Source organism: Rattus norvegicus, chromosome 18 (genome assembly GCF_021556685.1).
Source record: "Rattus norvegicus strain SHRSP/BbbUtx chromosome 18, alternate assembly SHRSP_T2T, whole genome shotgun sequence".
Classification (NCBI taxonomy): Eukaryota; Metazoa; Chordata; class Mammalia; order Rodentia; family Muridae; genus Rattus; species Rattus norvegicus.
In genome coordinates this window covers 34,345,481-34,371,763 of record NC_141551.1, presented here as the reverse complement: position 1 = coordinate 34,371,763, position 26,283 = coordinate 34,345,481, and the positions used below count along the sequence as shown (strand labels likewise).

At 39.3% G+C, this 26,283-nt stretch overlaps 1 protein-coding gene across 4 annotated transcripts in view; it reads right to left on the bottom strand.

Moving 5' to 3' along the window:
* Rbm27 (RNA binding motif protein 27) overlaps nt 1–25,737 on the bottom strand; it is a 62,592-nt gene extending 36,855 nt beyond the window's left edge. For 2 of the 4 annotated variants that reach the window (XM_087593091.1, XM_087593092.1), the window contains exons 1-6: nt 25,473–25,688; nt 13,577–13,695; nt 9,569–9,693; nt 3,047–3,138; nt 2,234–2,427; nt 1,126–1,386 (exon numbers count right to left, since the gene is read on the bottom strand). In XM_087593091.1, coding sequence (XP_087449217.1) covers nt 1,126–1,386; nt 2,234–2,427; nt 3,047–3,138; nt 9,569–9,693; nt 13,577–13,695; nt 25,473–25,531 — 850 coding nt within the window. In that variant the 5' untranslated portion in view covers nt 25,532–25,688. Of the gene's footprint in view, nt 1–1,125; nt 1,387–2,233; nt 2,428–3,046; nt 3,139–9,568; nt 9,694–13,576; nt 13,696–25,472 lie in introns of all 4 variants that reach the window. The other 2 variants (NM_001372344.1, NM_001108429.2) reach the window with 2 other exon arrangements.
* Between the last annotated feature and the right edge of the window lie 546 nt (nt 25,738–26,283).

Below are 26,283 nucleotides of genomic sequence, written 5' to 3'. Positions count from 1 at the left end.
TTTTTTGTAAGAAATCAAAATCTCCTTAGTATTCTCCTATTAATGACCATATAACCTTGAAGTAGAGGCAAGCATTTTCTAAACTCTCTCTGAGAATAGGATATATTGAAATTTTAAAACAGTAGGGTCAAATAGGATAGATACTAAGTAGCTACTATAAGACTAACCAAGTTGCTAAATTTTTATAATAAGAATCAGGTGTGGTGGTGACTCCTGTAATCCTAGCACTCTAGAGGCTGAGGCAGGAGGATTGCAAGTTTGAGGTCAGCCTGAGTTACATGCACTTTTGAGCCAAGTCTGGGCTGTACAGTAAGACTATCATAAAAAAAGGAAAGTGGTTTTTTTATATAATAATAATAAAAATTAGATATTTTATCAAATAACCATTTACTAAAGGTTTGAAAGGAAGGAACAAAAACCTTCAGGTAGATAATTTCATTTCAGTGATCCATTTCATAATATTATTTTAAAGCAACCATTCTTGCTATATATAGTTTTAATTTAAGAAACCTCAAGTAGATAGGAAAAATGACTTATAGTGTTCCACAATAAAATAATTGAAGTTGACAATTGTTCTAAAATATGATAGATATTTTATACCTAGATATAAGATCTATGATATAAGTTATCTAGATAAGAGTTCATGAACATTCCCAACTCTAAAAAATAAGTTTAAGGTTATAAACATGCAAGTTACCCTGATGTGATTACCACACATGATATACATGTACTGAAATGTTACTGTATGCTATAAGCATGTAAAGTGTCCATCAATTTAAACAATATTTTAACATTAAATTTCCACTAGGCACCGTATACAAGGCTATTTGTTGTAGCACTGCTTATAACTGAAAATGCTGGGAAGGACCTATTTATGATAAATAGCTTATTTTCATACTTATAGAATACTAGGTAAAAGCCTTAAAAAACAATTGAAGTTCTTTATGCGTCAGTATGTAGTTATTTTCAGGAAACTCTAATTGAAAAGACACTACACAGTATATGAAAAAACACTAGTATTCATATAAAAAGCAAGTTGAGCTGCTGGGATACGCCCAGGCAGTGTCTGCAACACTTGCTTTCCTAGCTGGGAAGAGCATTTACAAAAGAGAAGGCAATCTTTACCATCATAATCTCTGCAGCGTCTCTTTGGTGGTGGGTTTCGACCAAAAGAATTGGAAGAGCTATGATTGTTATAGTAATTGGACCAGCTCTCGGTTGTGTTCTCAGAATGGTGCGCAGGTGCAATCACAGTGACAGTGCTGGGAATAGACTGTGCCCCAGAGGAATACTGCTCAGAAGAGTTGGGAGGTGGAGCAGACACAGGCACATAAGAGCTCTCCAGGTCATTTCTTTCACTCTTAAACTTTGATCTTTCCCTGTGCTCTGTTTTAGAGACAAAAAGAAACAAGAGATGAAAAGGTCACGTTTATGTACTTAAGCCACATTTACCTAAGAACAGCAAGGCTAAGAACATTAGCCTAAGTTTTCTGAGAGATCCACAGCTTAAACACACTCACTAGTAATATATTCTAAAAGCAGAAACGTCACCACTGCACATTTATCTCAATCAACTTGTGAAAAGCAATGTTTTACAGCAGCAACATCAAGTACATCCACAGGAGAAGGGTCAGCTTCTCCACTGGGATTTTAGGATTTTTTTTTTTTTTTGTCTTTTACATTTTATAAACATTGGGCACCCTTATTATAGCAAGTCAATTACCATCAGAGAAAACAAAACAAAAAGCAAAAGAAAGCAAACTTTTTACTTAAGTGATGTTGTGACTGATTAGAAGACATTTGTATCAATTTTAAAAATTATTTATTTAAGGCTGGAGAGATATGGCTTGGAGCATTGGCTGATCTTCCAGAGCACCCATATGGCAGCTTACGACTGCCTGTAACTCCTGTTCCAGGGGATCTGACATCCTCACACAGACAGGCATGCAGGCAAATCAACAATGTACATAAAATAATGTTATAATTTAGGAATAACCTTGAAGCCCTTGACTCCAGGGGTGCACAAGATTAGCACTGTCGGGGCTGGGGATTTAGCTCAGTGGTAGAGCGCTTACCTAGGAAGCGCAAGGCCCTGGGTTCGGTCCCCAGCTCCGAAAAAAAGAACCAAAAAAAAAAAAAAAAAAAAAGATTAGCACTGTCTCCATAAGAAGATCAATATCCAGCCATCTCTCCAACTTGTCAAACAAGCCTTCTGGGGCTGATGCCTACTCACCAACGTTCCTATTTGGATCCCGGTCTTTGCTGCGGCCCCTGCTCCGGCTTCTACTCCGACTCAAGCCTCGGCTCTTACTCCTGCTCTTGCTCCTGCCCCTTCTCCAGTCATACTTCTCCCGGTACAGCTCGTTCCGCTCATAGTACCGCTCATAGTCTCTCCACTTGCCATCTTCTCTTTTCTTCTCACGTGTCCTATAATACACAGATATAAAAGCCATATGTAGACTCTAGAAATGAGATCTGTGCACAAGTCCAGAGGATAAAATACTCTCTTTACGTCACCACAATTCATACTGTCTATTTTCGAATGTCTCAAGACTACCACTAATTCTTCTAACCATCATTAAAAGAGGGAAGGGTTTTCCCACTTCAAGTACACAGGGTAGGGAGAAATGAAAAAGAAGAGGTGAACCCAAAGTATGAGAGAAAGAAGATTAGAAGGAGAAAGTGGGGGAAAGCTCACAACAAGTCTTCCTAAATAAAGTCCACTTGCTGAACACACACCAAACTGTATCCTTTGGCAAGTGCTAATGTGGACAATTGTAATATCGCACACCCCTAAACAAATGGAACACTGCATTACAATTCTCTGAGGAGACTGCTCCCACCCCTGTGCTCTTGGGGAAAGCAAATAATGACTGTTTATAAAAGACACAGGAGCTAAGACAATAGCAAGACAGAATAGGAAGAAGGTAACAATCTCACCTCAGTGCTTTAGAGAGGGTTTAAGGACATAGATCATGAATACTAACTAACTCTGCATACTTAAAAGTAGCTTTCAGTAATTTACTACTCAGAGACAAATACAAACCTTCGCTCACTAGATTCTGAACGACTCTTCTGGGGACTAGGATATTTCTTCTTTCTAACATCTCGTTCTTCTTCTGCTGGCTCTTGAAATACCTGTAAGATTTGTTAAAAATAAGAGCAGTTCCTCTCTAAGTTACAAACTTAGCCATCTGCTAAATCTTTCTAAGATCCTGCAAGAGAGGATGTAAATAAGTATATGAATACTGTGGTCTAAGCCAAGTGTGACCCCAAACACTTGTAATTCCGACACCTAGCATACCTGAGACCCTGTCTTAAAACTAAAAAACCCCAACAGTTTCTCAAAAAAAAAAAAAAAAAAAAAAAAAAAAAAAAGGATAAACACTCAAGTTAAATTGTTTATTCACAGACTGTTATAAGCATAGTCAACATGCTGTTTCCAAAAGTCAGAACAGGAAAAGTAAAAAGCAGGCTCACATTATTCAAAGCAAGGCATGTTACTGGCTGTGGTTGTCCAGTCCTATGATTAACACAGAAGGATTGTAATGTTTGAGGTCAGCAGGCCTATACCAAGGCCCTGTCTTTAAAAACAAAGTTAGGTATAGCAGTGAGCACCTGCCATATCCACATCTGACAGGATGAGGTAGGAGACTGCAGTAAGGTTAAGGCTGGCCTCGGAACTTAGTGAGTTTTGGACCCCCAGAGCTATACAGCAACACTATGTCTAAAATCAAAATATTATAATATGTATTTTTTAAAAACAAGCATGCCAAGTTTGATGTTACTTAAAGCAGATAATTCTAGTATAAGAAGAGAGTAAGGACATCAATCTCAAAACTGTGACAGGAAAACTAACAAGCATTGGATACCATACAGTAAAGCAGTTTATAGCTTCATTTCAAAAATATAGGCAAGCTGGAAATGATGGTACACACCATTAATCTCAGCACTGGAGAGACAGAGGCAAGTATGAATTCCAGGCTAGCCTGATCTACATATCAACCTCTAGAACAGCCAGGGGTACACAGAGACACTGTCTCAAAGTAAAAAAGAATACATAAAAATTAAAAATTTAAAAATAAAAATAAATTAATCAAGTTTGGGCTGAGTATGGTGGTGCAAGCATTTAATCCAGATTTGAGAGGAAGAGCCAGACAAACAAAGCTCTGTGAATTTGACCCAAGATCCTGTCTCAAAGAAACAAAAAATAAATTAGTTTTGGCCAGGTGTGTTAATATGCAAAAGCAATTATAGCAAGTATTTGGAAACGAAGGATCATAAATTCAAGGCAACCTTGAATATTCTGAGACGACTCCTAAAAAAAAAAGTTGGAGAGTTCAGAGCCTAGAACATACAAATGAATCAAATCTGTAAGAACTAAACAAATTTCCAAATAATGGAGAAGCTCGTTCATTATCAAAATCAGGAAATGAATGAATGGACCAGAAGGTAATAATTTAATAAAATGCACACAGCATAATAATGGCTGCCACAATATGGCAACCACAAGGCATCACCAAGACTACAGACTCATCCAACTAGATTCAAAAGTCTGTTTCTTCTAGCAATTTACAAGGAACACAACTGATTTGTTACTCCACTGGGAAACAATAAGCTGAATCTCGATAATAAAAACACCACAGAACAAATAGGGTTTCTTTACAAAATAGTCTTAGAAAAGTTTTGGTAAGAAGAAACAAATGCCATGTGCATCATAGATCATAGCACGCATCTTCTGTTGTTTTTCAGCACCACGATGAGCTGATCAATGGTCCAAATTCTCTTGCCTGTTTCCCTTGTGGCCAATAATCTAATTATAAAAACAACTGACAGTACAATGCAGCTGAGGATCAAAAAGCCAAGAGGGCTAAGTCCTGAGATTTGCTTCAGACCCACTCACTGTAAAAGCCCAACTGTGACTGTGCCGAGCAGGAGCTAAACCATTGAATTTATGTGTATTTATGTGGGGCTATGTGTAAACCACCATTTATACCAACAGCCACAACTAACTCAAACATAAAATGGGGACCAAGAAACGCCAGACACACGTCAGTCAGGAGAGCTCTAGGGCTAGGCTCATATTATCCAGTTTTTGGTTTTCAAATTAGGACTTATTAAAAACATACTACAAATGAAACCTTGCAGTGATGATGGAGTTGCAGGTGTTTGCATGCCCTGACCTGGGTGTTGGGAAGTTCATGAAAAACAGCAAGTGCTCGATCCACTGTGCCTCCATCCCCAGAATTACTTTTGTTAATATTCAAATCAATTATCATTTAAACATTCTTTTTTTTTTAAAGATTTATTCATTTATTATATATAAGTACATGTAGCTGTCCTCAGATACACCAGAAGAGGGCATCGGATCTCCTTACAGATGGTTGTGAGCCACCATGTGGTTGCTGGGAATTGAACTCAGGACCTCTGGAAGAGCAGTCGGTGCTCTTAACCACTGAGCCATCTCTCCAGCCCCCTTAAACAGATTCTTATACATTAGTGGATAACATATAATGACTACAGAAAAAAGTTATTTGCTATGACCTATTCCAAAGATCATAAATTACACACTATATAAAGCACCAGAGAAAATTTTCTGTACACATGCAAGGAAATTTTCCATTTCTGCTACTTAAAAAGACATACCAAGAAGCTCACTAGCCTACTTTTAAAAACTTTTTGAGCCAGGCTCAAAACCCTTGAATCCTACCTAGCTTTTGGGAAATGGAAACAGGAGGATCAGATGTTCAAGGCCACTTTTGGCTGCATGAGACCCTGCCTCAAAAAGTATAAGTTGGGGGCTAGAGCGATGGCACAGGTTAAAAGCACCAGTTGCTCTTTCAAAGGACTTGGGTTTAGCTTCCAGTACACACATGGCAAGTCAAACTGCCTGTAACTCCAGTCCCAGGAAATCCAACGCCCTCCTCTGGCCTCTGAGGGCATTACATCTATATGGTGTAAAGACATAGGTAGGAAAAACACCCATACACATAAAATAAAAACAAAGTTAAAAAAAATAACTGCATATATAAAAAGAAATTATATAGCACTATAGAAGAACAAAGTAAGTGATTATAGTCTCAGCTGATCTTTATTTAAAACAGCCACGGTTTGTTAGATCAGTTTAATTATAAAGCATTTAAGTCAATAAGAGTGCTACAGAGATGGCTCCATGGTTAAAAGTACTGGTTGCTCTTCCAAAGGACCTGAGTTTGATTCCCAGCACCCACATAATGGCTAATAACTACAGTTAAACCTAATTTCTTGGGATCCAATGCTCTCTTGTGGAACTACAGACACACAGTACACAGACATAAATACAGACAAAATACCCATATGCAAAATAAAAGTAAATCTCAAAGAATTTTTAAAGTGAAACAGGTAGGATAAATAAACAACACACAAATCTCAGAAAGAATTCCATACAAAAAGGAACTGAATAGACTATAAGGGGCCCAGCTGGGTAAACTAATAAATAGACAGTATATGGTATGAAAGTAAAATATATTGAAACTAATAATGATGCTATAATTATCTTAACGTGTGAGTGTGTGTGTGCGCGCACGTGTATATGTGTGCAGGTGGGTGTGAGTACAAATGTAGAGGCCAGAGGTCCATGTCTGGTATCTTCCTCTATGGATTGTAGCCTTATTCTTTGAAACAGGTTCTTTTTCTAAACCTGAAGCTCACTGGTAATACCAGACTGGTACCCAGCAAGCCCCAGGCACCTTCCCAGTACAAAGCATGAGGTCTGGGCTAGGGTTTTGTATGAGGGGTCTGTGGGAGCAAGAAGGGGGTGTGAAGGGGGGGGTTAAACTCTAGTCTCTCCAGCTTTTTCCTGAGACAGGGTTTTGTGTATCCCACGTTTCACAAATCCCATGTTATCACCCCTAGATTCACTACATATCCAAGGACAACTGTGAATTTGATTCCTCTGCCTCTGACATGTAAATGATTGGATTACAGGTGTGTGTACCACCACATCTGATTTTATACAGTACAGTGATCAAACCCAAGGCTTTGTACATGTTTGGCCAGTATTCTACAAACTGAACCAAATCTCCAGCTCCCCAAAGAATATTCTTATTCTTAGAAAATGCAAAGAGATGAGGGCCATTATATATGTGACCAATGACTCAAAAAACATTATGATATGGGCATATAATTAAAGTAAATGGAGCAAATCCTCAATAACACAGCTAAGCAGGCATCATGTGAGTGCTGTGGATGCTACCTGGATTAACTCTGATGTAAATTACAATTATTTCTAGGTAAAAGATTTAAAAGTCACTTTGCTATAGAATAAATTCCAGATTTATTTATTTTATCTGAGTACAGTGTTGCTCTCCTAAGACCCATCAGCAAGAGGGCATCAGATCCCATTACAGATGGTTGTGAGCCACCATGTTGGTTGCTGGGAATTGAACGCAGGACCTCTGAAAGAACAGTCATTGCGCTCTTAACCCTAAGCCATCTCTCCAGTCCTGATCTTAAAGATCTTAAAAATATATATAAAGTAAATTTTAAAAGTTAGAAAATGAGGGGTTAGAGAGATAGTTCAGTAGTTAAAAGCACTTGCTGCTCTTTCCAAAGGACCCAGTTCTCAGAACTCATTATGGCAATCACAAATGTCTGTAACTCTAGTTCCAGGGGACCTGTCTAGTTAAGGGTATTATTGCTATAATAAAACACCATGACCAAAAGTAACTTGGGGAGAAAAACATTTATTTGGCTTATGTTTCACCATCACAGCATATAACCCAAGGAAGTGAGAGCAGGAATTCAAAGAGGGCAGGACTGGAGGCAGGAACTGATTGATGCAGAGACTATGGAGAGGTGCTGCTTACTGGCTTGTAAATTGTAGCTTGCTCAGCCTGCTTTCTTATAGAACCCAGGACTACCATCTCAGGGGTAGCAGTACCCACAATAGGCTGGTCCTCCCCTGAATTAATCACTAATTAAGAAAATACCCTATAGGGTTGCCTACAGCAGCATCTAATGGAGGAGGCATTTTTCAATTAAAGTTCCCATCTTTCCAGTGATCCTAGCCTGTGTCAGGTTGACCAGATAGAACAGGATCCAACATCCTCTTCTAGCTTTCTAGTCACCATGCGTGTACTTGGCACAGACATACATTCAGCTAGATACTCATATACAAAAAAATAAACATGCTCTTCTTAGATTTATTTATTTCATATGCATAAATATTTTACTTTCATGTATGAACTGGATTTACAGATGGTTGTAAACTGTCATGTTAGTGTTGAGAATCAAACCAAGTACAAGAACAAGTGCTCTTAACCACTAAAATAACTCTACGGCTAACAAAATAAAAATGATTCTTTTTTTTAAAAAATTGGAAAATATTTGTTCCTGGTACTGAACTAAATAAAGACTATATATATATTTGTACATTTAAAAATGTCTTTTCTAGGGCTGGAGAGATGGCTCAGCGGTTAAGAGCACCCGACTGCTCTTCCAGAGGTCATGAGTTCAATTCCCAGCAACCACATGGTGGCTCACAACCATCTGTAAAGAGATCTGATGCCCTCTTCTGGTGTATCTGAGGACAGCTACAGTGTACTTGTATATAATAAATAAATAAATCTTTAAAAAAAAAAAAAATGTCTTTTCTACATTATTAAATATTACCTGATTTGTATATATAATAAATTATAAATGAAGGCTGTAATATTTTTATATTGGTTCAAACAAGCAATTAGGTTGGTATCTTTTTCTTAGGATTTTTTTTTTTAATTATTTTGTGGGTGTGGGTATGTGTACATGAGTGCAGATGCCCTCAGAGGCCAAAGGCATTGCATCCTCTGGGGCTGGAGTTAAACATGGTTATGGCCACTAGAAGTAGGTACTGGTTACCAAATTCAAGTTCTCTGTAAGAGTACCCTAAAACCTCTTAACTATTGAGCCATCTTTCCAGCCCCTTAGCTTGGTATCTCTAATCATCTTTTTAATACCTTAACAATATTTCTGTTTATATTTCCAATGTTGACAGTGTGGTTAAAAGGCATTTCCCCATCTATGTGACATTATGTTTTCATCCAATTCTCTGTATGTACCCAAACTTTGGAAAAACTCAGAAATCACTGTATTTCTGAGGGCTGAAAAATGGCTCCACAGTTAATAGTGCTTGTATTTAATCAAAGGACTAGAGTTCAGATGCTGGCACCCATGTAAGTGGGGTGTTCTACTCACAACTCTGACCCAGGTCTGAAAACAAAGAAATAGGATTACTAGGGCTTCCTGGCTTCCAGCCTACCTAAGAAAATGCACCTCCAGGTGGAGAGACCCTGTCTAAAAAGGAAAAAAAATGTCTTCCAGGGGTGGACATGATGGCACACCCTACCTTTATCCCTAGCATGGGAAGCAGAGGCAGATGGATCTCTATAAATTCAAGAGAACATGACCTACATAGCAAGTTCACTACATAGCAAGTTCACTACATAGGACTACATAGAAAGACCCTGTCTCAACAAGACAAACAACCCCACAAAAATAATTTCAACTTGCAATTAAGAATCTTGGTGGCAGAATCTAAGAAGTATATTACCTCTTCTTTAATTTCTTCTTTTTCTTGGACTAGTGGTTTTGGCTCAGGTTTAACTGGTTCCAATGGTGGAAGGTAGTTTTTAGTATAAAGACTTTCAAATAGTTTGTCCACAAAACCTGAAGTCTCTGAAGAGAAAAAAAATTTAAATGTTATACAAACAAAACTAGAAAGTTTAAATATTGTTGCCATCACTTTAAAATACAGGAAATCTTTAACACTGCAGTCAGGCTTTAAAACCAAGACTTACCTTAAAGGAAGAAAAATCCACTTCGAGGGGTTTTGTTTCTTTTTAAATTCTTCAGACATAATTGTATGTGTACAAATGATATAAATATAACATTTTGTTGCTTAAGAATAAAAGATTAGAAACAAAGTCCTATAAGAAAGAGACTAACAAAATAAATTATCAAATAGATTATAAAACTTCTCATGACCTACTAAGAATATCAGATGTGAAAGATAAAAACTAATATTTTGTGTTTATCTGTTCAAAGAAACTGAGATGACAAACTGTGTACTATAGGTGAGAAAGAGGCATGTGTAGAAGAGGAAGAGGTAATCTCATGGTATAATCCTACAGTTGGAAAGAATGCACTGCCCACTCAAAGACTGAATTAGAGATGTTTAAATGGGTTGATATCAGTATCTGTGTTTTACTCAACTCCGTGTTTTGGCCCTATTTGAAACTTCCTCAGACAAACAGAAAAAGAGAAACAGGTAATCTTGCTGAAAACATAAATATGAAATCTTCCTAGATTTCCTCTATTTAAGTAACCTTCACTGGTCCTGCCCTACAGAGCACCCACAGGGTACGGCTCAGCGGCAGATGGTTCAAGTCCCACCATAGGGAGGCTGGGTACTGCAAAGGCATCACAAGGGCACTGCTCGTGGTGCAGTTGTTAACACATTTCTAAAATGCCAACTACTTTTACCACAGAAAAAAAAGCATCTTCATACGCATTCTTTTATGCTACTATTTTATAAGCAAACTTTTTTTCAAAATGGTAAAACTGTTAGCTGAAGTGGAACATGGTGGTTTACACCTGTAATACTGTATTCAGGAGGCTTGGCTGGAGGGTCACCCGCCTAGACTACTTAGTAGTTCCAATAGCCTGTGCTAGAATGATGCCCATCCCCATAAGGATAGACGGATTGATAGATGGATAGGTAGATAAATAAATGAATGAATGGATAACACAACCCAGTAGCTAGAGAGACAGCCCATCAGTTAAGAGAGCTTGACTGTTGTTCTTACAGAGGATCCAAGTTCAGTTCCAGATCCTATAGCAGATCACACCATCTATAACTTAATTCCAAAGAATCTGGCACCCTCTGTGGCCCTCACAGGCACCAAGCATGTAAACAGTACATTGACATACATGTAGGAAGAACACTTATACACATAAAGTAAAAATAATGTATAAAAAATTAAAATTGGGGATGTAAGTGAGTGTTTGTCTAGTTCGCAGAAAACCCTGTGTTTAGTCAACAGTAAACCAAGTTTAGTGGTTTGTGCCTGTAACTCCAGTACTTCAGAGGTAGAGGCAAGAAGGTCAGGAGTATCTAGGCAGTGGCTACACAGAGAAATACTGCCTCAAAAACAAAACCAACCAAACAAAAACGATGATCAGAAGTTCAAGGGTCATCCTCCAATACATGACACATTCAAGGATACCCTGTGCTATATGATCCCTACCATCCCTACCAATAAAGAAACAAACATGTAAGAATAAAACTGTTACCTCTTGTAACTGTTCATGTAACTTTATGTAATAAGACTCTTCAAAACCTTTTAAAAGCAACTTCATATTCTTTTGTATTTTCACATGTACTATTTTTTAAATTTGAAAGATAGTTCAATTAAAAAAATTAGGAAGAAAGGAAGGAGGGAAAAAAGGAAGAAAGAAAGGCTAGTGAGATGGCTCAGTGAGTAAAAAGCCCTTACTAACTACCACACCTGCTGACCTGACTCCAATCTCCATGTCCCACATAGTAAGAGAGATCCCACTCCTCAAAGTTCTCCTTTGACCTCCAAATGCATGCTTTGTACACACACACACACACACACGCACGCACACACACAAGCACACACACGCACACACACACGCGCGCACACACACAAATAAATAGATGCAATTAAAAAAAATCTATAAACCAAATACTATAGGTTACAAGTCTCTACTTGCAAGAAAAGGAAAAGCAAGCAAGGAAAAGGCAGATACATTGGCAAATAAGTAAATGGCAGGGATGGCAGGGTGCTACAAATGTCATGCAGAGCTTGCCCTTAACCCCAGTACTCAAGCGGCACAAGGTAGGCAGATGTTTATGAGTTCTAGATCAGCCTGTTTAACACAGTGAGTTCCTGTCCAGCTAGGGATATGTTGTAGTGAGGCCCTTTCTCAAAATATAAGAGAAGGTTTGGGGGTTGGGGGGTGGGGGACAGAGAGAGAGAGCAGAGCTGGGAGGAATAAAGGGTAAATGAGCACATAGGAAAACTGTACACAATGACATCTGAAGAGACCAAAGACAGGAGAAAGAATCTTCCAGGCAAACATAAAACATCTGCGCAGGCTCTAAGTAGGGTCATACTCATTGACATTTGAAGACAGAGAGGTGGGCAGTGTGGTTCAGAAGAGGACTGGACAGGGACAGGGGTGGGAGTGGAGTGGAGTGGAGCAGAAAATACCAAGAAAACAGCAAGGGAAACTTGCAAGCTGTTTCATGAGAGGACTTTGGTTAAAAAGATAAGAAATCTGTTTATTTTGTCAGTCTCATATAGCCCAGGCTATGTAGCAAAGAACAACCCTGATCTTCTGATCCTCCTGCCTCCAACTCCCAAGTGTTGACTACAGGCAAGCGCCACAGGTCCAGTTGAAGAGAAGTTAAAGGTGCAAAAATAAGAGAATCCTAGCCATTTCTTTTTGGATCTCAAGGTGCTCCAGCTTAGGGAGGAAAAAGAACACTAGGTTTACTGTATTAAGAGCAAGAATATGCAGCGTCAGGGCTAGGGAGATGGCTCTGTCAGTGAAACACTGAATCTGAACCTGGAATCCATGGCACTTATTTGCAGTGGAGAAGGAAATCTCTAGGGCCTGCTAGCCAGCCAGGCTTAACCTACTTTGCAAGTTCCAGACCAATGACATAAAATCAGAAAAAAAGACAGAAGGCTCCTGAGAAATGACATGCTTTGGATGGTCTGTTTCCTACAAGAACATATTTATACCACCAGGCATGTGGAAACACAGACACGGACATGGACACAGACACCTGCGCGCGCGCGCGCACACACACACACACACACACGCACACACACACACACACACACACTAGGAAGCAGCTTTAGTAGCCTTAAACAGTTATCTCTTGAGCATCAGTTAGCTAAGAACTGCCCCAAAGCGCACACACACACACACACACACACACACACACACACACACACACACACACACACTAGGAAGCAGCTTTAGTAGCCTTAAACAGTTATCTCTTGAGCATCAGTTAGCTAAGAACTGCCCAAAGCTGCCAAGAATCTACCAAATATTAGAACCACTGTCTCAATACAGAGAAGAAGCAAAGGACAGGAAAAACCTGTCCTTCCTAAACACACAACAAATATGAATGGGCACACTGACGAATTCAAAGGAGCCTGCCTAATTTACTGTAATGTTTATACCTGTCTCACTTCAGAAGCACATACAATCAGAATGATACAGAGATTAGCTTGGCACTGTGCAAGGGAGGTTTGCACACAAATTCCTGAAGTGTTTTCCCCTTATGCTATACCTTCATCAAATTTGGTTGCGTTGCTCTGTTGTCTAAGGCAGGGTCTTGCCCAGTAGCTCCGTGACTTAGAATTTCCTACACAGCCCCAGGTTGACCTCCAACTCCTGCCCCAGCCTCCCAAATTTTGGGATTACAGGTATGTACCAGTCCCACTGGCTCTTTTCAGGAAGTTTTAAATTAAAAATATTTACCTAAAATACTTGGTTGAAGGCCCACAACAATTACCTTTTTGTAAAAAGACATCAAGTTGGTCAGCACAAAAGGCTTTCAATTCCTTCTCAGGTTTGTCCTTCTTGACCAGTGCTACAACATAGTTGGCTAGGGCTGAAGGGTCAGCATCACATCTAGTCAAACAAAGAGAAAATTAAAATCATGAAACATTGTGAACAGTGATGTAAAGACATTACCCATATTTTCGAAAATCAAAGACCAAAGGTTTAAACTGACTGCAAACACAGGCAGTTATCATAACAAACAGTACACAAAAAGTGAGATTTTCCCTTTTCTGCTTGGTTTTTTTTTTTCCTTAAATATTTAGTTTACCTATTTCCAAGGTTCTGGCAATACAAGAACATTGAATCAGTACATTTATTTACTTTCTCAGAAGTAACAGAGAAAGGGTCACCCCCAAACTGATGCCACAAACAACATCCCCGGGAACTGTGTGTTTCCTGTGAGCAGTGAGGAAAGGCAGGGAAGGGAAAATGATGAGACAGACTATTCCTCTTCTCAGAGTAGCTTTTCCAAGAGCCTCAAGGACCAGCACCCAAAACTGGCTACTCAGTCTACCACTAACCTCTCCTCCCTGTCCTTAGCCATGGCTAGCTTGCTTCATGGCCATAAGCAAAGAAAAACCTCAAAGAACTAGAAACAAGTATACAAGTACTCGAAAGGCAGCTGAAGAACCTTCATTTGCTTACTCAAAACCCACCTCCTATGCCAGATCACATGATTCTGACTTGCTGACTCCTGACAAATCTGCCAGAACTAACGTCTGATCTTAAAAGTTTACATTTATATATATATGTATATACATACACACACACATATATATGTGGGGTCATATGTATATATTTTCAAATAGACTAGATTTCCTAATACATGCATATGTAAGTAACATATTTAAGTATCCCATGTAGCTTCAAAGAGTTATTTGGGTTGTTTTATTTCTGAATCAGGGTTTCACTGGTCTAGAATTTATATGTGGCCTCCAATCTGTTATGCTCCTCCTGCCTCTGCCTGCTGGAATTAGAGGTGTGTGCTACCATGCCTATTTCCTATCAAGGTAAAAATGAACATTCTGGATAACAGTAAATTAATCATCATGCAAGCAAAGTGATCAAATCCTTATAAAATGCTATTCAGTATAGTCTTGTTCTATAATTCTTAGTCCTCCTTTGTCAAACAGAAAGTTTAAGACATTTCAACCTATGACTGTCAATCATATTTTCTAACAAAAGAAAAACTAGCACCTCTACTTCAGAAGTGGTAACTCATACTTATAATTCCCAGGATTGAGTTCAATAACATACTGGGCCAAAGAAACCCTATCTTAAAACAAATAAGCAACTAAACAAAAGCCTACGCTTTAGTAGAAGAGCAAAGCTTGTTTTCATTGCTCACTGCCAACAGCACTATGTTAGGAAAGGCTGGTCCTGTAAAGCCTGTACACCTAAAGGACTGGGACACCAGCTTATTGGTAAAGTGCTTAAAGCATAAGCATGAGGACCTAACTTTGGATCACTGGTCAAGCAGAGACAGATCCCCAGAACTTGATTGTCACACAATAGAGCCAATCAGTGAGTTTCAATGAGAGATGAGGTAGAGGCAGGCAGAGGAAAAAACACTCGATGTTGACCTCTGGCTTCCACATACACACACTTACACAGAGAGATGCCATGCACCTAATTCTAAAGAGAGACAGACTATGAACCTAATTCTAAAAAAGAGAAAAATGTAATCATTCTCAATTTATAAAACTCAGAGGTAATTTATACAATCAGAAGCAAGGGTCAAAGTGTGCTAAGAATATGTATTATTTGCATATTACAAAAATACACAATTTCTGTTTTTAAAGATTATATAAATTATATATAATTGATATATTAAAATTTATTATATAACTGTACCTGTCTTCAGACACACCAGAAGAGAGCATCAGATCTCATTACAGATGGTTGTGAGTCACCATGTGGTTGCTGGGAATTGAACTCAAGACCTCTGGAAGAGCAGTCAGTGTTCTTTACCGCTGGGCCATCTCTCCAGCCCCACAATTTTCTTTTTAATTAAAAACTATATTATGGCTGGAAAGACTGCTCAGCAGTTAAGAGCCCTTCCTGCTCATATAGAGGATTCAAGTTCTGTTCCCAGCACTCATATCATGCAGCTCACAATCATCTGTAACTCCAACACTAGGGGATCCAAGGCTCTCTTCTGGCCTCTGTGGGCACTGCATGCATGTGCACAAACCTATGCACAGACACTCACCATACACACAATTTTTTAAAGAAATAAATCTCTTAAAACATATTGCCTTTTGGGGAAGTATAGACAGATTATTTAGCACAAGCGCAATTTTAACTTATATATATATATATTTTTTTTAAATTTAAAATGATTTTAATTTTTTTTCTTTTCTTTTTTTTCAGAGCTGGGGACCGAACCCAGGGCCTTGCGCTCGCTAGGCAAGCGCTCTACCACTGAGCTAAATCCCCAACCCCATGATTTTAATTTTTTATTTTTTATTTTATTTTTAAATTTTAAAATAAAAATATGAAGATATATAGAGATAAGATAAAATAGTTGAATTTGCTAAATAAAGACATCTTAAGGAATCTCATCATATACATACAAAAAGCAACATGTGAGATGATAATAATCAACTTGTCTGTGGTAATAATTTGAAAATAAATAGATATCAAACATCATGCTTTAAATATAACAAAAAACAAAACTAAAGGGGCTGGAGAGATGGCTCAGAAGAGCATTGGATGCTCTTCCAGAAGATACAGGTTCAATTACCAGCACCCACATGACAGCTCACAACTGTGTGTAATTCAGTTCCAAGGAATCTGACATACTAATATAGACACACGTGTACAAAACACCAATACATATAAAACAAAAATAAACATGTTTAAAACAGTATCAACAAAACCCTAAACAGTGGTTATATGCAGTTTTATCTTCAAAAAATATTACACAGGACATGCTATTGCATAACTGCCTTAAGAGACGTGTAGGCAATTCAACTTCATCTAGTAAAACAGGGCATCTACTGCTTTTCACATAAAGGAAAGAAGGGAAACAATCCTACTTCTTCACTGCCACAGAAAACTTGGCTCTTAGATAAGGGTGCTCTCCTTGTTTAAACATTTACGTGTGTACTTGTGTGCATGTTTACATGGAGATTAGAGGACAGCCTGTGACAATCTCTTCTCCCCTTCCAACACATGGGTCTGGGAACTGAACTCGGGTCATAAGCCTCGACCTTTACCTGCTAAGCCATTCTACCAGATAAGGATATCTGCTAAGCCAGATAAGGATATTCTCTAATACTCATTTAAAAAAAAATAATACAAAAGGACCAAAGAAATGATTCAATGGCTAAGACCGTGTATTTCTTTTACAGAGAACCCATAGAAAGACTATAGCCATCTGCACCTCTAGTTCCAGGGTATTTAACTCCTATTCTGGTCTCTGCAGGTACCAGGTGTACAAGGACACAGACACACACACACTGTACACATACACACACACACATACACACATATGTACAGGCAAAATATTCATACTCATAAAATATTTAAATAAATAAATATGGCAGAAAATGGTAATGTTATTTTTCTGTGCTGTTATTAAAACCTTCAGAGTTTTATGACCTGACAAGCATAATTATGAGTAAGAATATAAAGCCAGATGTGATGGTTTATACCTTTAATATAGAGGTAGATGGATATCTGTGAATTCAAGGCCAACCTGGTATATATAGTAAGCTCCAGTATAGCCAGTGCTGTATAGAAAGACCCTATCTCAAAAAAAAAAAACAAAAACAAAAACAAAAACAAAAAAATGAAGTTTCTAGTCAGAAACAGACAAAATATCTAGTTACTGGGTTTAATAATCCCAAGTGCCTTTTACATAATTTACTATACCTAAGGACAAATAAATGCAGAATTGGGCTGATTCTGATGAAACACATTTTAGGGTGATTGAAACAGTTGCCAATATGTAGCTCACACTGTCTGGATCTCACAGTGTAGCCTAGGCTGGCTTCAAACTTGGAACTGTCTTTTGCTTCAGCCTTGTTAGTGCTAGGCTTATGGCTCCCAGCACTCACACGACAGCTCACAACTGGCCATAACTATAGTTCCAAGGGATCTGACACCCTCACACAGAGACATACATGCAGGCAAAACACCAATGCACATGAAATAAAATAAAAAAAATTTAAAATAACGGACAAAACCCCCTAACATTAAAATTACAAATCTGCAAGGAAAAACTAAGTACTCCACTCAAAAGGCCTAGTAAGATGCCTCACTGAGTAAAGGCCTTTGCTGGACTGAGTTCCAGCCTCAGTATCCACACGGTGGAGAGAACTGTGACTCCCTCTGACCTCCATATGTACACAATGGCACTGGCATACCCATATAAACAACACACAGGAAATGCATGCACACATGATACACAAATATAAACACAAAAAAATGTTTAATTTTTAGGCAGAGTCTACCTTTGAAATAAAATTAGGCTATAACTCTATGCACGTAAAATGTTTTTTATGTCACATATACTTTTCTAGTGTATGTCTACAAGACAAATAAATATTCTATAAGCCTCAATCAGTTTTAACTGAACTAAAAATCAACAAAAGAAAATTTCAAAAACAGTGTGTTACTAATACAAGGACTCATTACAACTCACATATAATGTCAGATGTTTTAATGATCTTTAAGTTATCTTTTAAAACAAAACCAGTTACACAACAGACCTGTTGGCATAGACCTGATGTCCCATCTACCTGAGAGGCTGAGGCAGAGAGATAATTTTGAGGCATTCCTGGGCTATAGGATGAACTAACAGCCTAGGCAATGTAGTAAAACTCTACCTCAAAACTAAAAAGCTGTGGAAATAACTCAGTGGTAGAGTGCTTGCCTAAATATTGACCTACAAATATCTAGAAGGTCCTCAATTTGAATTGTTTTCTCTTTTGATGAATTCTCCATTTGCAGACATTACTACCTGTAGAGCTAACATACCAACTTCATATTTATTACTAATAAAATAATTCCCAAATGAAAAAGTAAAGGTCCTACCTGGACACTGAGCCAAGACACACTAAAAAGCCATTGCTGGCATTTGCTTCAGGAGTAAGACAGAGACTACTAAACCTTCAAGCAAAACTCTCATTTTTCATAACATGGGTTTGATTTTAATTTCTTAATTCACATTAAGATAAGGCCACTAATAAATGTGCTAACAAATCATGAGGGAAAAGACCTCATAATCCTAAAATTCACATTTACTAAAAACTAGACAGAGAAAACAATGGTAAACCCTGAAAATATTTACATATTAAAAAAATCTGTTTATTATTTAAAAAAAAAACAGTATTACTTCCAACCAATGAAAGAGAAGAGGAGAAGGAAGAGGAGGAAGTGGTGGTGATGGTACTGGTCATAGTAATCAGGGAAACCACTCCTACTGCCAGAGATATATGAAGTATTTAGGCATGCACAGTGATGGCCATAAAAGTAATACACAAATATGAAAATGCTTTCCTGATGTAATGTCAATTAGAAATCAAGCTAGAAAATTTCAGTGAGTAGTTACAGCCACAAAGCTCTTACATAGAGGGAAAATTGAAAATAAACACTAATCATTTTTTATAATGCAATAATAAAGGCTTCACCTCTTAATACTCTCACATTGGGGATTAAGTTTCAACACATGAATTTTGGGTGACATCAATATCAAGACCATAGATAGCATTTTCCTCTTACTTCCACTCTTTCTTGAGAGAGGGTTTCACTACATAGCCATGGCCAATATGTAGAACAAGCTAGCCTCCAACTACCAAGTGCTGGGATTAAAGAAGTGCACAGCTTTCTTGAGACAGGGTCTCACTAGGCAGCTCTATCATGGAATGCACTATATAGACCAGGCTGGCCTAGAACTCATATTTTCCCTGCCTCTGCTTCTTAAATGTCAGGACTAAAGGCATGCTTTACTACACACCTGGCTTTATCTTACTCTTAATTAGGGGTTTCCATGAAAGTAAATAGAGAAGAGATAGGGGTTGGGATTTAGCTCAGTGGTAGAGCACTTGCCTAGCAAGCGCAAGGCCCTGGGTTCGGTCCCCAGCTCTGAAAAAAAAAAATTAAAAAAAAAAAAAATCAAACCAATTAAATAGAGAAGAGATAATTCCCACAATTGTTTTTGGTTTTGGTTTAGATAATATTCATAACGTGCATATCCATCTGTCAGTTCCAAATGCCATTTTGATACTTGAACTGTGCATTCTTGAACACTAATCATCCATTAAATACATGCTCAAAGTAAAATTAGCAAAAAATAAATCTCTTTTTATGCTGGAACTCAAACCCAAGGCCCTCTGCCTTACTAAGCTACAACCCCTCGCCCCCCAGCCCAAACTTATTTTTCTTATAAAAGCAGCTTCTGACTTCTACCCTATAGCTATTGGGCCAGGAAGAATGAAGTCAGACATATTTAGGAAGCAGATCAAGGACATAAGAACAAATGTGCTCTCAGTATACCAAAATGTGTCAAGTCTTTGGCAAAATAACTCCTGTCCAATTAGCCCATGAAAGCTGCCTTAAACAAGATTCACGTCATTTTATTTGCACACAAATTTTGTTAAGCCACCAGTATACTTTTTTTTTTTTTTTTTTTTGGTTCTTTTTTCGGAGCTGGGGACCGAACCCAGGGCCTTGCGCTTCCTAGGTAAGCGCTCTACCACTGAGCTAAATCCCCAGCCCCGCCACCAGTATACTTTTAAAAAATTATGAATATTTCTCCTTCCTAAGAATGTAGTCTCAATTTACCAGAAGATCAGGCCTAGTGGCCGCTAGCTAAGGTTTGCTCTCAACTGAGCAACTGCAGTAATAACTAGCTGGAGTGTAATGTCCTAAAAATCACCAGCCTACTCCAGTGTGTAAACCATACTTACCATGACTATTAGACCAAAAAATATAAACCAATAAGATAATCCTATTCAGGCAGATGGTAGCAGTACACGCCAGCACTCAAGAGGTCAATATATGAATGAGTTCAAGGCCGACCTGGTCTACAGAGCAAGGATAGTCAGGAGTACACAGAGAAACCCTGTTTCAAACCCCCCACTATCACCGCCAAAAAAGAAAAGAAAAAAAATGAATCCTACTCTTGAAGTTTTTGTTGCCCTTTCCATAATATTTTAAGGTATCAATCTATCTCCTATTATAGTTTGATAGACTCTGAAATGGTAAGAACGCACTGAAATTACATGCAAAGTCCATGACTTTTGCCAGCAACTCCTGTTCTTACTTATAGAATAGCAATGTGTTGCTATAACTCACAGAAACTACAAGTCCAGGACTTTGACTAGCAGCTCCTATTCTTATAGGATGGCAATGAGTCACTGGCTGTGACAAATGAACATTTGTTAGATAGCAGTGCTACCCAACATTAATAAGCAAAATATCTGCCAAGCTTAGTGTACCTTCACAAAGCACTTCTGACAGTCTGCATCAGGACCACACTATATTTGTGAGGTGGGTAAAAGGCTAATATTTAGGAAAACAGATTATTTCTCCATGATCAAAATGAATCAGATAGTAAAACTAACTGCACTGATTCACACAATATTCTATCATAATACACAGACTGAAGCAACTGTCCAAGGAGTTTACAGTATTAAAAACATACACCTACAGGATATAACCTGCAATCAAAACAAAAATATGGCAGGACTGTAAGTTAGTTCAAGGCCATTCTGGGCAACAGAATCTAGGCCAATATGTGCTATATAATAGACTTGTTAAAGACAAAAAGGCACATGTTTTTAATCCCAGCACTTGGAAGGCAAAGGCAAGAGGGTTTCTGTATGTTTCAGGCCAGCCAGTCTATACAAAAAAACCCTGTCTTGAAAAATCAAAAGAAAGAAGAAAGCAAAGAAAGGAAGAAGGAAAGAAAGACCGTCTGACCAAGACAAATTTTTACAATAAGTCAAACAAGAAGCAACAAATATTTACAATTTCCCTTCACAATGCTGGGGATAAAGCTTGGTAGTTAAACACACACACACACACACACACACACACACACACACACACACACACACGAGTAATAATTTTTTTCATGAGTAGTGATTTTTGATAGACTGATGCCACAACACCCCAATTTATGCATAATCCCTACATGGTTTCTCTGACAACAATATCTACAATGTACTTTTTTTTTTCTTTTTTTCAGAGCTGGGGACCGAACCCAGGGCCTTGCACTTGCTAGGCAAGCGCTCTACCACTGAGCTAAATCCCCAACCCCTACAATGTACTTTTTTTAGTTGGGCCTTTTTTTTTTTTTTTTGTCTATTCTTATTCACTTTCCATCCCAATATCAATGCCCCTCTCCTCCCAGTACCCCCTTATGTAGACCCTTCCATGTCTACAATTCTTTATAGGTAAAGAAAAAAATAAGGATTTTACATAAGATCTGTTATTCTTGGCTGTCTTTAACTTTTGACCTGGTTTTTCCTCCTCTTTTAGCGCACTGCCATCAGAAATGGCAGTAGTGGTCTTTCCCCAGCAAGCAGTTATTCCTTCCAGGGCTAGACATAGCTCAGCTCACTGGCTGCTCTTCTACAGGACCCTAGATGGCTCATAACCACCCGAATTCCAATTTCAGAAAACCCAATACCTTATCTAGCCTCCATGGGCACAAGGCACATATATAGTGCAGACACGCAGGCAGGCAAAAACACCCATGCAATAAAAATTAAGCCTAAAAAAAGTGTAAGAGGAACAAACTCATGTGCTCAGACACAGTGCGTTCCAACCTAGTCACTGCAACTCCATTATCTCGAAGCCTGGCAACTGCTCTGAAATGCTATGTTGTAGTAACATGTCAGTCTGCCATGACAGTAAATTTACAAACACAACCCACATTAGCATATCATTTATTATGTTTTCAGGATATCTAAACAAAAAGTAATCTGCCACAACAGTGTACCAAGAGTGAAATGGCATTTGCATATATTATTTTTGGTTAACATCTTGCTTTAAAACCAATACTATAAGTTAAAAAATAAAACTTTATCTCAAAGTCTAGACACTTACATTGTTAAAGTCTAAGTAGTAATGTTAATTTTCTTAAAGTTTTTTTGAGACAGAGTTTCTCTGTGTAGCCTTGATGTTATATAGACCAGGCTGGCCTCAAACTCAAAAGATTCACCAACTTGTGCCTCCAGAGTGCTAGGATTAAAGGCATGGGCCACCACCACCCAGCTCATAATTTAAGTGTTAACACTAAGTTCAAGTAAGCTTTTATTTGGTTGGTTGGTTTTCTTATTTTGAGACAAGGTCTTCATAACATAGTCCTACCTAGCCTGGAACAATGTAGGCCCGGCTGGCCTGGAAATCATGGCAATCCTCCTGCCTCAGCCTCCAGAGGGTTGCACTAGCTTTCAAATATTCATTTCATTTTTTTTGAAGATTTATTCTTATTATATTTTTTAGTTCTGTGTTGCTTCATATATCTTATGTGGTATACACATGTGAGTGCTGGGGCCCTCAGCAGCCAGAGATATTAGATCTCCTGGAACCAGAGTCACTTTACTAAAGACTGAAGTCACTTTACTCGGGTTCTGGAAACCAAACTCAAGTCCTTTAGAAGAGCAGCAAATACTCTTAATCTCTCAAGCTACCAAGTATTTATTTTAAAATGTATTTTTCATTCAAGATTATAGAATAATTAAAATTTTCAGACCAACAAAAAAAAATTTACCCTAATGAACACATCATAAGTAAGACAGCATTCCTACATGACATTTACCTTAAGGAGAAAAAGTACTAGCTAGCACCTTTATTATCTAGTAAAACATTCTAAAGAAAAAAAACTAAATAAAAGAGTTATGATGTTAAAGTTGTTACTGCCTATCCTAAGACATAAAACATACACTTAATATTTTTAAAAGAATCTCTACCAACCAACAGAAATGGGAACTTATCAGGGGACTTGAGAAGATGGGCTGGGGATACAGTTCAGTTAGTCAAACACTGACTGGGGTGGCCCTGGGTTCCATATTCTACAATGTAAGAAAAGGCAAGAGGACAGCGGGTGTTCAAAACAGACATGCATACAGACTTTTCTCCTTTTTCTTCAGCTCTTTCCACGTATGGTAAATAGACCTAGTTCTTATTTCCAAACTGCACATCACACTTCATTTCCATATTTATGTCCTAAAATTTTTCACTGTAGAAAAAAAAATGACGAAAATATCCTTCTTCCAAACTTTTCAAGTATGTACAGAGGTCATTTCCACTGTAACTGGACTAGCTACCACTCACCTAAGAGGCTTTTCTGCACACTTACTCATTCATTCATTCATTCATTCATTCATTCATACCCATGCTGCACTCATGCAAACAGCCCTTCAGACATCCAACTTCCCACTGCAGTCTTCTTTACAAACATGTCTGCACAAGAGTAACATATTGGCCTATAACTAGATGATCCTCCTCCTGAGGGGCCTTTCCATCCCCCAAAACACAAAGTAGCAAAACTAAGACAAAAAGTTAAGCCAATTTCTAAGGGGACTGAGAAACTAATAGATGACTGGAGAAGCAAACTCGACAATGTCTCCCAACAGCCTCAACTTTATACCTCCACAACTCCGGGGCTATTTCCATTGAAAAACACTCATTTAAAACTAAAAAAAAAAAAAAAAGACTAATATGATGTTATGAATCAAGGCCCGACTAGAACCCTCCTTGGTGGTGGGGCAATGAGAAAGTAACTAAGAAACAGAAATTAAAAGGGGGCAAGACATGCTTCTTTCCCTCCCATTAGGCTTCCCGTGCTCTCTCTTCAAAGAACCAACTAAAGACTAGTCTCTCCTGCCTTCTACCCTTTCTTCCCCACAAGACTATGCTGGAGGCTAGGTATACCCAAGAATCCCCAAATGCTCCACACAGCCTTTACTTTCTTAAAAGTTATAAAACAAAAAGTTTATCCCTCTGCTGTCCCTGTCAAGTCTCTCGACATCTGTACAACTGACCCAAAATACCTTAAGAGGACAGGTCTCTCATTTTCCTTGCCCCCCAACAGTCACCCTACACCCCAATTATAGTAGCCCTGTCATCGCTCAACAATGTTTACAAAGATCCTTATTTATTCTTGTGCCCATTTTGCTCTAATACCTGTATCTTAAAAAATAGATATTACAAGTATACCTGCTTCTACCTCAGCATCCATACTACACACTAGTTAGTCCTGTCAACCCTCAATTAACATAAAAATCTCGAGTCTCTCCCCCAACATCCCATGGTATTTAAAATCATCAATTCTACCGCCAACTCCTCAAGAACACCTTTAAATCCTTTAATTTCCTTGCTCTCGTACCCAGGAGCTCTCCAATGATTTATCAAAACCCTTCCATGCCCCCATACCCACTTCAGCACTCGGTCTTTCAAATCCTTTAATATTCTCTCACCCATTGGAGCTCACGGCTAAGCTTCAGGACCCCCGCTCTCCCTCTCTGCCCCGGTATTCCGAGCAGGCCCTCGACACCGGGCTCCTAGACACTGTTTGCAAAGTCCTCCTGCCCGCTCTGCCGTCCCACACCTCAGCTTTCACATTTAAAAATCCCTCGACAGTCGCGCCACTCGCCTCAGTTCCCGGGTCGCCGTCCTTCAGTCTCCCGCCGGCCTGCAGCCCGGGCCGGCTCCCGGTGTGTGTACTCGGGAAGCCCCGACGCCCGTGCCCAGCCCCTTCCCCCAACACCTCACACCACTGTGGACTTGTACCAGGCGGGCGGCCCGGACTCCCGCCTCCCCTCCCCCACGCCCCCGCGGGTCCCCAACGCCCATGCCGCCGGCCCGGCGCGGCCCGGCGCACTCACATCGGCTCCAGTAACTTGGCCAGCCAGGACTTGAGGGCATCCACATCTTCTATGAGCATGGTGCAGGGAAGGCGGGCTCGGCCGCCGCTCCTCCTAAGGCCCGCCGCGGGTCTCCGCTCTACGCCGCCTCACGTTCCCTCACAGCTCCGAGTGCCCTGACCCACCGGGCATCTTATAGACTTCACCTACTCCCTGGGCCGGGGCCTAACAGGAACTAACCCAAGAGCCCCACTCAACCTAGCCCGGAGGCCCAGGTGGGCGGGAGGTAGGATGAGTGACGGGAGGATTAACCAATAGGCGATAGAGGGCTGCGCGCGGAAAGCCAATCGTAAGGCTCGTTCGCCCCGCCCGCAAGCCGTACCCAGTGAGGGCGGAGGGACCCAGCAAGGTAGGTGGAGAGTTCAGTGAACTCCCGGTGCAAGATGGTATCTTGGAGAAGGTGCTGTGTCTCTTAAAGGGTCCACGACTCCTCTTTTGACCATGCCGCCACCGGCGCCCGCAGTACCGGTGTCTGCTGCTGGGAGTGCCTGGGGGAACCCGGAGAGCCCCTCTTCCTGGTCTCTTCCGCTCGTTATTTCCTGGAAACTCACTCCGGTGTCCCGAAATGACTCAGCTGTAGTAAATCTGCAACACAACGTGCAGTGCGTTTACGTTGGACACATTGCCAAGAAGCAAGATCTTGCTATTTTTTTTACTTCCTTACACACTCATTTTGATGATCGGCGCTCATGCTTCTGATTTTTTGCTGCTAAACTTCAGTTACAAAAATCAATCTCTCTCTCTCTCTCTCTCTCTCTCTCTCTCTCTCTCT